Here is a 13,354-nt window from a genome sequence, read left to right on the forward strand (position 1 = left end):
CAAAAGCTACTTCCAGGCTTAACGAATGTATCACTTACTTTGTGTGAGCATTGCATAACAAGTAAGCAGCACCGGTTGAAATTTAATACGTCAAATTCTAGAGGCAAAAGTGTTCTAGAATTGGTTCACTCTGACGTATGGCAAGCACCAGTTAAATCCCTAGGCGGAGCAAAGTACTTTGTCTCATTTATTGATGACTACTTTAGGAGATGTTGGGTGTACCCCTATTAAGAAAAAGTCATATGTGTTTTCAACTTTCAAAATCTTCAAAGCGCAGGTGGAACTTGATTCTGGAAATAAGATCAAGTGTTTCAGAACAGATAATGGAGGAGAATATACAAGTGAAGAATTTGATGACTTTTGTAGGAAATAAGGCATCAAAAGACAGTTCACAGTGGCGAACACTCCTCAATAAAATGGAGTGGCAGAGCGGATGAACATAACCTTGTTAGAAAGAACAAGAGCAATGTTGAGGGATACGGGCCTAGAAAAATCATTATAGGTAAAAGCAGTCAATACCGCCTGTTATTTGTTGAATCGAGCTCCATCAACTGCAATAGAGCTGAAGACACCAATGGAGATGTGGACTGGTAAACCAGCTGATTATTCAAACCTCCATGTATTTGGAAGTATTGTGTACGTGATGTACAACTCCCAAGAAATTTCAAAGTTGGATCCAAAATCCAGGAAATGCAAATTCTTGGGGTATGTTGATGGAGTAAAGGGGTATCGCTTGTGGGATCCCACTGCCCGCAAAGTGATCATCAATAGAGATGTTATCTTTGTAGAAGATAAACTACAAAGAAAAGAAGATGATAATAGCGCTGAAAAGTCAGAGACTACTCAGATACATGTGGAAAAACAGTTTGAACAAGGAGATTCTTCTGAAGTAGAACCAGCACATGATGAACAAGAACCAGAGAGTTCTGAAGCTCCAACAACTCGTCAATTAGATCGTGTGAGAAGACGTCCTAATTGACACTCAGATTATGTTATAGAAGGTAATATTGTATACTGCCTTTTAACAGAGGACGGTGAGCCATCAACATACCAGAAGGCAATAAACAACTCATATGCTTCACTGTGGATGATGGCGATGCAAGAAGAAATTGAAGCCCTTCATAAAAAATAATACATGGGACATTGTGCCACTACCACAAGGAAGGAAGCCAATTGGTAAGAAATGAGTCTTCAAAATCAAGCGAAATGGTGACGATCAAGTTGAGAGGTATCGTGCAAGACTGGTGGTCAAAGGATATGCTCAAAAAGAAGGTATTGATTTCAATGAAATATTTTCACCTGTGGTTCGACTAACAACAGTTCGAGTAGTTTTGGCAATGTGTGCTACATTGGACTTACATCTAGAGCAGCTAGATGTTAAAACAACTTTTCTTCATGGAAATCTTGAAAAAGAAATTTATATGCTCCAGCCTGAATGTTTTGAAGAAAAAGAAAAGAAGAACTTGGTTTACAAGTTGAACAAATCTTTGTACGGTCTAAAGCAGGCGCCGAGGTGTTGGTATAAGAGATTTGATTCTTTCATTATGTGCTTTGGATACAACAGACTTAATGCAGACCCTTGTGCTTGTTTCAAGAGGTCTGGTGATAACGATTTTTTTATTTTGCTGTTGTATGTGGATGACATGTTGGTTGCAGGACCCAGCAAAGATCATATTGAAGAATTGAAGGTACAACTGGCTAGGGAATTTGAAATTAAGGACTTGGGATCAGCAAACAAGATTATAGGGATGCAAATTCACCGAGACAGAAGTAATAGGAAGATTTGGTTTTCACAAAAGAATTACTTGAAGAAGATCTTGTCACTATGCAACATGTAAGATTGTAAGCCAATTTCTACTCCTCTTCATATTAACTTCAAATTATCCTCCAGTATGAGTCCTAGCAGTGAAGAAGAGAGGATGAAGATGTCTCGAGTACCGTATGCATCGGCAGTGGGAAGTTTAATGTTAGCTATAATATGCACAAGACCATCCAGGCAAAGAGCATTGGAATACATTGAAGAGGATCCTAAGATACATCAAAGGGACCTCAAATATTGAATTATATTACAGAGGATCAAACTTACTTATCAATGGGTATGTCGATTCTGACTATGCAGGTGATTTGGATAAAAGCAAATCTACTGCAAGATATGTGTTCAAAATTACTGGTGGAGCTGTAAGTTGGGTTTCAAAATTGCAGTCAGTTGTGGCTACGTCAACAACAGAAGCATAATATGTAGCAGCTACACAAGCCAGTAAAGAAGCAATTTAGTTGAAGATGCTATTAGAGGAGCTTGGGCACAATCAAGAGTATGTCTCTCTGTTTTGTGACAGTCAAAGCGCCTTGCATCTAGCAAGGAATCCATCATTTCATTCAAAGACAAAACACATACGAGTTCAGTACCATTTCATTCGTGAAAAGGTGGAAGAAGGGACAATAGATATGCAGAAGATCCATACCAATGACAACATAGCAGATATCATGACGAAGGCGATCAACGCTGATAAATTTACCTTGTGTCGATCCTCCTATGGCCTGTCAGAGACGTAAGCAACATGATGGTCTAAGGTAGAAAGAATGGTGTGAAGATATGATTGTTCCAATTAAATCTTCAAGTGGGAGATTGTTGAAAAAGCCAAGTTGGCCACATGGCCAAAAACAACTTTAGGTGGTATAATTAATGCACCAATTTTTTGGTTGAAATTTGAAAAATGGTAAAATCATTTTTAGTTATTATAATTTAGGGTATTTATAAATTAGTCCTTAAGTTTCAACTATAAATACCCTAGCTCATTTAGTTTCAAAATCATCTCAAAACATTCTAGCTTTCTTCCAATACTAGAGAGAATTTAGAGAGTTTCTTAAGAGTTGTTTTCTTCTTTTTATCAAGAGAGAATTATCATTGTTTTTTCATTGGTAGATCGAGAGAGATTGTAATTCCTATTTTTCTTATAGTGAAATTCTTCTACCGTTGCCCGTGATTTTTACTCTATATTATTTAGAGGTTTTTCACGTAAATTTTGTATCTCTTTTATCTATAATTTTTATTTTCTCAAATTATCAGTTGCATTTTTATTTTATCCGATAGTCGTTTTCCGCAACAAATATTTTTTTGGGATTTTTTGATATTTTCTATAAATACCGTGGACACTCACGCATCTTTGAAAACACAACCTTTGCCCTTCTTCTTCGTCGTATTTCTCTCCGGTTCCATCCTTTCTTGTTACAGTCCCTTTTTGCTCTCCTCTTTCACATGCAATACTATCCTTTTCATATATTAGAATTTGTTTATCGTCGCCATTAAAAGGAGGGAAAAAAAGCTTGGGCTTTTGTTCTCGGCGTCCGTAGCTATGGTGGTGGCTTCACCGAACCCGAGTCGAGCCGAAAAGCCGGAGGCCATAGAGCTTCCGGTGATAAACCTTTCGGGCGAGAGAACGGAGGTCGCAAAGCTCATTACGAAAGCGTGCGAGGAGTACGGTTTCTTCAAGGTGATCAACCATGGAGTGCCGGAGGAAACCATCGCGGCAATGGAAGAAGAAGGTCTCAACTTCTTTATGATGCCGGATGTCGAAAAGCAAAGAGCCGGGCCGGCCGTACCTTATGGATATGGTCGTAAGAACATCGGTTTCAATGGCGATATTGGTGAAGTTGAATACCTTCTTCTTCATACCAATCCTCTGTCCATTCCTCAGAGCTCCATTACCATCTCCGGTGACCTCCAAAAGTTCTGGTAATCATCGTTTTTTCTCTCGTTCAAGTTTTCTTCCTGCTTTGAATATTAATGCATGTTTAGTTTAGTTGTATATGAATAAGTTATATCCATATATATATATATATATATAATCAATATGAATATATAATGAATCCATGAACGTGAGGTAGTTGATGAGTTGTTTATGTTGTTCTCATTCGATATCCCACATCGCCTTCAACTCCCAATCATCCGTTGCTTTAAATGGAAAATGAGTACTATATTTTGCTATTGTTGTGGCCATTCAAAATTCCCATAATGAATTACTCTTCTTTCTCTTTTTTACCATGAAATGAAATTATGGTTCTTTTGGGGTATATATTGCCTCTGTATTTCTGCTCTATTTGTTTGGCACTGCAATGCCAAGTTACTAGTTGTACCAATAACATTAAAAAAATTGATTAATCCAAGGAAAAATGAAAACTAAATCATCAACGTAGTTGAGGTACTAAAATTGTAATTAGACAAATATGGGATATCATGTCAGAGACACTTAGCTGTTGTCTAGTCCCACTCGCCTCTTCATTCACGTGCATAACACACATCCTCTCTTAGATTAGGCTCTATAGATGTACCGCCATGGACATCAAGGAAAATAGTAATGTGTTTTTATTGAACTGATGACATCAAAGGATCAAAATGACAAGTCAGAGGGCACCAGAGAAGCTAAGATCTGATCAAATCAAAAGATTAAAAAAAGGACCGAAATGAATAAAACTACATGAAAAGGAGTGAAACCCATAAATAGACGAAACCCCTAAATATTGCAAAGTTATTATTACTGCTACTAATGATGGGTTAACCCGATTCTGTGTAGCTCTGTGGTGAACGTTTACGTACGAGCTGTCCGAGGGCTAGCATGTGATCTCTTGGATCTGATGGCAGAGGAACTGCGGGTCCAAGATCAATCACTGTTCAGCAAGATGATCAGGGACATAGAAAGTGACTCACTTTTCAGGCTCAATCACTATCCACCTTCATCATTCCATCACTGCACCACCGGTGCTGTAGGGTTCGGGGAGCATACCGACCCTCAGATCTTGACCATCTTGAGATCCAACGACGTAGCTGGCCTGCAGATTCGTGTAGCTGATGCTGTTTGGGTCCCTGTCCCTCCTGACCCTACTGCCTTTTGTGTCAACGTAGGTGATGTTTTACAGGTATTCCACTCTACGCTCCTCTTTCGGGTAGGATCGAATATCGAATAATTTAAACCAAATATTATTTTTTAGAGAGACCCACTAAAGAGAAAAAAAGGAAGGGTGATAATGGATTGATGGAAACTGATAAATGCATCGGAAATCCACTGTACAACCTGCCCTGTGAAAGGGAAAAGTGCCCCACATATCAGTTGTTATCCAATGAACACTGAAAGGGATTCTGGGTAATTTTCTGGTTTGCTGGGCTGTATTTACCATTTTAAGTTGCTTAATAAGCTACTATGGGATATCATGTAGCTTTGCTGACAGTTTGTTTACCAATATATGTATGTATATATATATATATATATATAGAGAGAGAGAGAGAGAGAGATTCTAGAAACAATCTTTGGGACATAGGTGACAAGATGTTTCAGAGTTAGGGGAACACTGAACGCAAGCTTGAAAAGTACTTTGCATGTCTAGGTTCGAACTCGTGGAGGGAACATATACAGATTTTGAAGCTATGCTTTGTTTTGATCTAATTATGGTTTTACCCCCTCTATTGTATTAGAATTTAGGTTTCAGCCTTTCTATTATAGTTTTATCGCTTACTTTTCATTGTGTTATTAATTAGTTTAAATCCATAATATTGGTACTTTTCAATGTTTAATTTAGTAGTTAAGTTTTTTTTATAGTATAAATTGGAATCTACCAATAATACTTTAAAAGTGTCTAATTACGACTTAGGTCCTCATTAAGTTGAATATACTAACTTTTATTCCTTGAAGGCAATGACCAATGGGAGATTCATGAGCGTGAGGCACAGAGTATTGACCAACATCAACAATCCAAGGATGTCAATGGCCTACTTTGGGGCACCACCACTGCAAGCAAGCGTCACTGCCCCTCCAGAACTGGTCACACCCCATAGCCCTTTGCTGTATAGGCCCTTCACATGGGGTGAATACAAAAAAGCGTCATATTCTCTCCAGCTTGGTGACAGCCGCCTTCAACTTTTCAGAAAATGAACGTCCTGGTTATTAGACACCATTTTGATTCCCTGCAATTTTGGCAGTAAAACCTTCAAACCTTCCATAGTTTTTGTTTACAGGTTAAAAGAAAATGTTGTATCGAGATACTTGGTAAAATGGACACTTTCCTTTAAATTCAGTGGCACTTTGAAGTCGAATTATGATATTCGAATTTGGGATTTTTTTTTAGAATACGAACTTATAAATCTCAATCCTAAGCATACAAGAGAGTATGAATGAATATATGATTTTATGTTAGAATGAGAACTTATAAAATTTTAAAGGGATTGACAATAAATTATCGATTAAAAATACAAAAAAATATTTAAATTTTACGAAAATTTTAAATTTTTAGAGATTGATTATCCTCTATAGACCCTCTCGGTCTATTAGCCGTGATAGAAGGACCAAAATTATATTTAATCAAAAATAAAAAAAAAAACTGCATTTTTGTTTTGAGTAATGTGAATGAAGAAAGTATTGTAAATGAAAACAAACCCTATGAGATCCTTGTTCTCATTCTTCTGCAAGATTGACACTTTAGATTAATGGTCCTAACAAATCTAAAATATATGATAATTTTAAATTTTCAGTAAACAATCATTCTCACCCGTCCCACCTAAGCTCATCCCTTAATGCAGGGTGCATGGCGACTGTTGGGTGTCTCTCGATGACCTTAAGATAGGGGAATCGAAACCCATAATCCATTTCCATTGTGATCGGTGAATATGACATTTATGAGGGACCAAACATGGGGGCATGTCTACCAGTTAGGGTTACGTTGTTTTTTCTTCTTCAGAACACCCTTTCATAGGCTTTAAGAATGTCTTTAGTCCTTACCACTGAATTGATGGGATTTGGTCCAACCGATTGAGATACAACATGCTTCCATATCTCAACATGTCGAACATGCATCTCGAAACTAGGATAAGATATGGGTAATTATGATTTCTATCATTTAATTCTGATCGTATTTTTATTTTGATTATTTAATTTAATTTTTTGATTTTTAAAAACTTAATCTTAAATTAAAAAAGTTATATCACATGTCTTAGTTGGTTTGGAAGCCACATAACTTATGTTTTGGGTAAACTACATGTTTAGTACTTAAAGTAACACTTTTTAAAATCATACCTAAAGTTTACTTTTTATTTCATTTTAGTACCTAAATTTTTAACGGAAGATACTAAAATGAAACAAAAAGTAAACTTCAGTATGATTTTGAAAATATTAAAAGTTTAGGTGCTAAAATAGAACAAAAGTGATAGTTTAGTACTAAACGTGTAGTTTACCCTATTTGTTTCTTCCTCCCCAATTCATCATCTTTCTAATAAAATTGTTAGAATTTAATTCTCATATCATGCTGTTTAACCCATCACCATTTTATTAGTGAACTCGTCTTATCATCATCATTGTAATCGTTCCAGACATTAGTAAATTCGTCACCATTTTATTAGTATGAAAATTTGTGGAACTTCAACGTACAACTCAGACAATAGCGATTATGATCTATTGAATTTAGAAGAAAATACTCTAACATTGAAAGACGAAAGAAAATCCAAAAAAAATAGGTTAAAGACTTTGAGAAAATTTCATAAGCATTTTTTCACAAATTTTAAAAAATTTAAAGACTTTTCATAAATTTATATACGTATGATTTGTCATAACGTCGTTCAATGGTCAACGCTGAAATTAAAAAAATAAATCAATTCAAAAGTCGAGTGATCAAAATATCAACACTATTATTTTAGGATAAAATTTAAATTTTCATACCTATTGATTTGATATATATTAATTTCTTCGATTCTGGTAAGATATATATTTTTTTGATACGTAAAAACAGTTTCGATTGAATTTCTATAACCAAGTTAGGGGTTGTTTGTTTACATCGGAATGATTAAGCGCTGAATGATTCAAATACTGAATGATTCAGAGGCTCTGTATGAATTAGCTCTGAATGTAACATGATGTTTGATAATGACTCTGAATTATTCAGAATGTACTTCTGTGCTGAATCATTCGTCACTATTTTGCTGAATCAGTCAGTACTGAATCATTCAGATGTGTGAAACAAACACACTGAATGCTAAATAGTTCAACATTCAGCACTGAATGATTTTATTAAGAAGCAAACAAACAGCCCCTTAGTATCAATTTACTGATGCATTTTGGTCGGAAATATGGTGGACCAAATATGAGAATTGCTTACTTAATATCAACCGTTCAATAGGTAATAAACATTAAAACTGCCAAAAAAAACTATTTTCACGAGCAAATTCAAAGAGAAAATATCATGTACTCAAAAATAAGTGTCTAAACTATTTTTCGAAAAACGTTTTAGTGTTAAAAAAAAATTTTAAAATAAAAATTAACTTAAAAAATTAAAAAAATCAAATCTTTAAAAAAATTAAAACTTTTAAAAATTTAATTTTAATCACTTTACTATCGCCTGCTGCCACCATCATCGTCAATCGGTTAAACATCTAACTATGTGTAACCTACCAATCATATATGACAAAAATCCCCTGTACTTTCGTCAATCAATTGAATACCAAAAAGGTTATAAATAAAAGCTTTATTTTTTTTAAGGTTTCTTATCTCTAATCATGAATCTTAATTTCTAAATTATAAAATGTTTAATTTTGTAAATGAAGGGTGGGATACATTTGATGTGAAAGTGTCGCTATTCTTGGTGAAATTCCATCTTAATTTTCTGGTGACAATTGCATCCCAAGTTTTGGGAGCATCCCAATTAGTTTTACTTTCACCACTACCACTCAATCCATATCTTCTTCTTAACTTTTGCTCATTCATCATTTCTCTCTTCACTTTCTTTCTCGTTACCCAACGATGGCTTTTATTGGAGAGGCTGCTCTTTTTAAGCTTCTGGACGTGTTGCTTGCCAAGTCCATCGATGCTGCTCTCAACTTTGTTGCTGATCACAAGCAACTGTACGAGCAGCTCAAGGAGTGGAAATCTATATTCCCTGATATCAAAGCTGTGCTAAACCACGCTGAGGAGAAGCAAATCAAGGAAGATGGTGTGAAGAGCTGGTTGGAAGATCTCCAAGACTTGGCTTACGATGCGGATGATATCCTGGACGAGTTTGCTTATGAACAGTTACGTCTCAAGCTACACACAACTCAGGCTCAGGTTCAAGCCAGCACTAGTAAGGTACGAAAACTCCTTCCTACCTGCTGTACCGGTGGTGATTTCACTCCGTCTTCATCTTTGTTTAAAAATGCCATGATTCCCAAGATAAAGGAGATCACTGCTAGACTCAACAGTCTGTCTACACGAAGAAGTAGTTTGGGGTTGAGTGAGATCTTGCCTAAAGTTGAAAGCTCCGACCGAAAAAAAAAGGCCAGACTGCAACCTACTTCCCTTATGGACGGAGCTGTGGAGTATGTTGGTAGAGACAACGAGAAGCGAGAAATGATTGATTTGCTCAAAACTAATAACTCCGATGAAGTTTCAGTCCTTTCCATTGTTGGCATGGGAGGGATGGGGAAAACAACTCTTGCTCAGCTTGTCTACAATGATGCCAGCATCAAGGAGTTTTTTGATGACAGGGCTTGGGTATGCGTTTCCGATGATTTTGATGCTGTCAAAATAACCAAAACTATTTTGAAATCCATCGATCGTTCCTCACCTGATGAGAATGACTTGAATCTACTTCAAACTTGAAGGAAAAGTTATCTGGAAAAAAGGTCTTACTTATTTTAGATGACCTTTGGAATGATAGTTACGATGACTGGACCATCTTGCGGTCTCCCTTTGGAGCAATGACCAAGATCATTGTAACCACTCGACATCAAAATGTTTCATCTATTGTGGATCCAAAGAAAGCTTTTCTCTTGGATAAACTATCACAGGATGAATGTTTGTCCATATTCTGTCAGCATGCTTTAAGAGCAAGGAATTTCGATGGCCATCTCCAATTTAAACAAGTTGGAGAGAATATAGTGAGAAGGTGTAACGGGTTACCTTTAGCAGCAAAAGCCATTGGAAGCTTCTTACGTACAACTAAGACTCTTGATGAATGGGAAAGAATTTATGAGAGCGAGATATGGGACCTGCCAGAAAATCAATGTGGCATTATTCCTGCACTGCGATTGAGCTACCATCATCTTCCTTCTCATTTGAAACGTTGCTTTGCATACTGCTCCATATTTCCAAAAGATTACGAATTCAAAGAAGAAGAAAGAATCTTATTATGGAGGGCAGAAGGCTTCTTGCAACAAAAGGCTAAACATCTAATTAAAGATATTGGAAAACAATATTTTCAAGATCTAGTGTCAAGGTCATTTTTTCAGATATCTAGTAAAGAAAAATCTCGATTTGTCATGCACGACCTTATGCACGATTTGGCTCAATTAGTTGCAGGAAATATATGCTGCAGACTGGAAGACAATAAGCAGCAGTTGGTTTCGCATCGTTCTCGTTACTCTTCTTTGGAGCAAAGTTCCTTACTTGGATAACCGATTCTTCTTTGAGGAATTTGTCATCTTTGGAGCTACACAGTTGTAAACACTACAAATCTCTACCACCGATTGGAAGGTTGCCATCGTTAAAATGCCTTGTAATTGATGGTTTGGATGAGGTGCGCAATATTGGTACCCAGTGCTTTGGAGAAAATCAATCAATTGCATTTGCATCTTTAGAGACTTTGTCCTTTTGGAATCTACCGAAGTGGGAGGAGTGGGACGCTTGTGAAGGTGATGAGCAAGTTTCCATGTTTCCGAGCCTTCGTCGTCTTTCGATCAGACAATGTCCTCGATTGGTGGGAAGCTTGCCAATCCATCTTCAATCCTTGCAGAGACTCGAAATCGAAGAGTGCAGGAGGTTAGTAGTTTCAATTTCAAGTTTTCCATCACTGCGTGAATTAAGCGTCAAAGGGTGTGAAGAATTGGTGGATGAATGCTCATCTTCTTCACCAGTGGAGGAGGTTGCCTCTTTGCAAAGTGCGACTCTTTAAAGCATTTCAAAGTTCAGTATTGCATCTGAGAGGAGAATGTTGAGGTTTGCAAACCCGACAGTGTTTGGAACTGGTGATTCCAATTTGCTACCAAAAGTGGTGCATGCTTTCACATCCCTTACAAGAATGAATCTTCGAAAATGTCCAAGCTTGGTTTCTTTGCACAGAGTAACTTCCCCCCTGCACTAAAGGAACTGAGGATTCGGGATTGTGATAGTTTACAATATTTGTTTGACGAGAGCATGGATAGTAACACTTGTCTTCTTGAGCACTTGGAAGTGAGAGGCTGTTCATCTCTAATATGGTTATCATCAAGGGCTGATATATGCAATCGGCTTCAACATCTCCGAATTTACGGCTGCCCAAAGTTGAGTAGCTTATTTCTGAATTCCAAGTTACCCGTAATGCTTAAAAGGCTATCTATTTCGGGGTGTTGGGTGTTGGAATGCGTGGCCCAAGACTTGCATGAAACCACTGATCTCGAAATTATTCAAATTCGGGAAGTTCAAAGTATTAAATCTTTACCGTCAGGATTAGACAAGCTCAGACATCTCCAGGAGATTTCTCTACGAGATTGTTCGAATCTGGTGGCTTGTTTTAAAGAAATTGGGTTGCCCTCCACAAATCTCAGGGTTGTTAAGATTATGAATTGTGAAAATTTTGGAGCCCTTCCGAAGTGCATCAACAGCTTCACCTCCCTTCGCGAGTTAAGGGTGTCTCACATATCCTTTCCGGAAGAGGGTTTCCCTACCGGTCTCGCAACACTTGAAATCTCCGGGGCACCCGAAGTTTATAGCTCACTTGTTGAATGGGGATTCTATAGACTCACCTATCTGCAAGTACTCAGAATCAGTGGTGAAGGATGCTCAAATGTGGTGTCGTTTCCAGAAGAAAGTAGAGGAATGACGCTTCCTCCTTCGCTCAGATCAATCCGGATTTCAAATTTCAAGAATCTGGAATTCATGTGCTCCAAGGGTTTTCAACACCTCACTTGTCTTGAAGAATTGGGAATATGCAATTGTCCTAAGCTCACATCTCTTCTTGGGAAAGACGTGCTTCTCTCTCTTGGGTGTCTATCTATTGACAGATGTCCGTTGCTAAAAGAAGAATGCACGAGATTTAAAGGACGAGAATGGTCCAAGATTTCCCACATACCTCGGGTTGTAATTGATGGTAAAAATTTCATCCCGAGGAACCATTCTAGACATTGAGTAATTTCATACTCTGATTATCACCAAAGCCGATAATAGTTTATGCGACTTTTGCCGGTGTTGAAGACAATGTTTTCAAAAGATCGTTTCAAGAAAAAGCAACGAAGAAATTCAACTGATCTTTGAGAGAGAATGGTAACTGTTAAATGTTCTTTCATCATTTTCACAGGGTATCTGAAGCTTCAATGGGAGCTTTCCATCATTAAGGTATTGGATTGAAGTCTATAATTCTAGATGCACATGTATAACGTACAATGTAGAATGACAAAATTAAAAGAATAATTCTATCATAAGGAGTGTATATGGCAGCATATTGATATCTCAGGTACTGGTCTCCCTTAAGTCTCCATCATGATTGATAGATTCTAGGAAATGCACTTTTATTTTCGATATTTCAAGATTGAACGAAGTTTGTGGATTTGCCTGCAAATGTAGCTTACTTTGGAACTTCATTTGTATCAGTGGCCGTCGTCTTCTAAACAATGCTGCAAGTTTGGTGAAAACTCAAGAAATCTAGTGCAAAGATGATTAGCTCGTTGAGGAGCCTCAACCAGATTCTTTGCAGAGTGTTGATCGAAAAAGAACAAGAAAGGACCCAATTCACCATCACCACTTTAGTTAACCCACTCTGCAACATTAAACCACAAAAGCATGGGAAAGGTTTAGTTCAACCAAAAAATCATGAGCCAACGTCAGTTTAGTAACTTATAAATCGCACCTCAGGCTGGAATCGAAGGATGTTGGCATGAGCCATCGCTTCCGCTTGAGCTGTTCTCTGCCTGAATGTCTCAGCCATCTCTTTAGCCTGTCAGGAAAAAAAATTGAAACATGTTTGATAATTGTCTTAGGATACATATGTCAGAGAGAGATTTTATCAGCACTGACCTTTTCGAAAACAAGAGTCGGATTGCGGATCATGTCTCCGGGGGTGGGCTCGAGTTTCTTCGTAGAAAGACTTAGTCTGCCTCTTTCACGGTCGTGGCTCAATATCATGACCTGTATATCATTTAGTATGATGCTGTCTAAAATATATTTCTATGAAGCATTGAAAGAGTGAACTTGATTGAGGTGTCCCCGGGCTGAAGAACGGTAGCTATGTCTGAAACGAGATCGTGACTGATCTGACTCACGTGAAGAAGGCCGTTCACTCCACCGATATCGATGAATGCACCGTAAGGTTTCAGGCTCTGAACAGTTCTGAGCACGACTGATCCAAGTCCTAGCTGTGCCTGACTGTC

The 13,354-nt window shown here is 37.5% G+C and overlaps 3 protein-coding genes and 1 pseudogene across 3 annotated transcripts; 3 read left to right on the plus strand and 1 right to left on the minus strand.

The window, feature by feature from the left end:
- The first annotated feature begins 3,329 nt into the window (after positions 1–3,329).
- LOC120176069 (gibberellin 2-beta-dioxygenase 2-like) lies at positions 3,330–5,930 on the plus strand. The gene is made up of 3 exons (XM_039182581.1): positions 3,330–3,733; positions 4,572–4,914; positions 5,685–5,930. The coding sequence occupies exons 1-3, from the start codon at positions 3,354–3,356 to the stop codon at positions 5,922–5,924; spliced, it is 963 nt and encodes a 320-aa protein (XP_039038512.1). The 5' UTR covers positions 3,330–3,353; the 3' UTR covers positions 5,925–5,930.
- Positions 5,931–8,736: 2,806 nt separating this feature from the next.
- Positions 8,737–10,494, plus strand: LOC120176053 (annotated as a pseudogene).
- A 551-nt stretch (positions 10,495–11,045) lies between these two features.
- On the plus strand, positions 11,046–12,335 carry LOC120176080 (probable disease resistance protein RPP1). The gene is made up of 2 exons (XM_039182589.1): positions 11,046–12,078; positions 12,286–12,335. Exons 1-2 carry the CDS (start codon positions 11,046–11,048, stop codon positions 12,333–12,335), a joined length of 1,083 nt encoding a protein of 360 aa, XP_039038520.1.
- Positions 12,336–12,591: 256 nt separating this feature from the next.
- LOC120176081 (30S ribosomal protein S1, chloroplastic-like) lies at positions 12,592–13,284 on the minus strand. The gene is made up of 3 exons (XM_039182590.1): positions 13,002–13,284; positions 12,835–12,921; positions 12,592–12,744 (listed from the first exon to the last, which is right to left on the minus strand). Exons 1-3 carry the CDS (start codon positions 13,107–13,109, stop codon positions 12,592–12,594), a joined length of 348 nt encoding a protein of 115 aa, XP_039038521.1. The 5' UTR covers positions 13,110–13,284.
- Positions 13,285–13,354: the final 70 nt, after the last annotated feature.

This window comes from Hibiscus syriacus, unplaced genomic scaffold, assembly GCF_006381635.1.
Source record: "Hibiscus syriacus cultivar Baekdansim isolate YM2019G1 unplaced genomic scaffold, ASM638163v2 tig00112226_pilon, whole genome shotgun sequence".
In the NCBI taxonomy this organism is placed as follows: domain Eukaryota; kingdom Viridiplantae; phylum Streptophyta; class Magnoliopsida; order Malvales; family Malvaceae; genus Hibiscus; species Hibiscus syriacus.

What these genes read in the sequence shown, in the direction of transcription:
- LOC120176069 (XM_039182581.1), top strand. Translation starts at nt 3,354, where the DNA reads ATGGTGGTGGCTTCACCGAACCCGAGTCGAGCCGAAAAGCCGGAGGCC. An exon ending in GGTGACCTCCAAAAGTTCTG is followed by an intron (nt 3,734 to 4,571) that starts GTAATCATCGTT and finishes GATTCTGTGTAG; the next exon opens with CTCTGTGGTGAACGTTTACG. An exon ending in ACGTAGGTGATGTTTTACAG is followed by an intron (nt 4,915 to 5,684) that starts GTATTCCACTCT and finishes TATTCCTTGAAG; the next exon opens with GCAATGACCAATGGGAGATT.
- LOC120176081 (XM_039182590.1), bottom strand. Translation starts at nt 13,109, where the DNA reads ATGATATTGAGCCACGACCGTGAAAGAGGCAGACTAAGTCTTTCTACG. An exon ending in CGACTCTTGTTTTCGAAAAG is followed by an intron (nt 12,922 to 13,001) that starts GTCAGTGCTGAT and finishes TTTTCCTGACAG; the next exon opens with GCTAAAGAGATGGCTGAGAC. An exon ending in TCCTTCGATTCCAGCCTGAG is followed by an intron (nt 12,745 to 12,834) that starts GTGCGATTTATA and finishes TTAATGTTGCAG; the next exon opens with AGTGGGTTAACTAAAGTGGT.
- LOC120176080 (XM_039182589.1), top strand. Translation starts at nt 11,046, where the DNA reads ATGTCCAAGCTTGGTTTCTTTGCACAGAGTAACTTCCCCCCTGCACTA. An exon ending in ACCTCGGGTTGTAATTGATG is followed by an intron (nt 12,079 to 12,285) that starts GTAAAAATTTCA and finishes TCATTTTCACAG; the next exon opens with GGTATCTGAAGCTTCAATGG.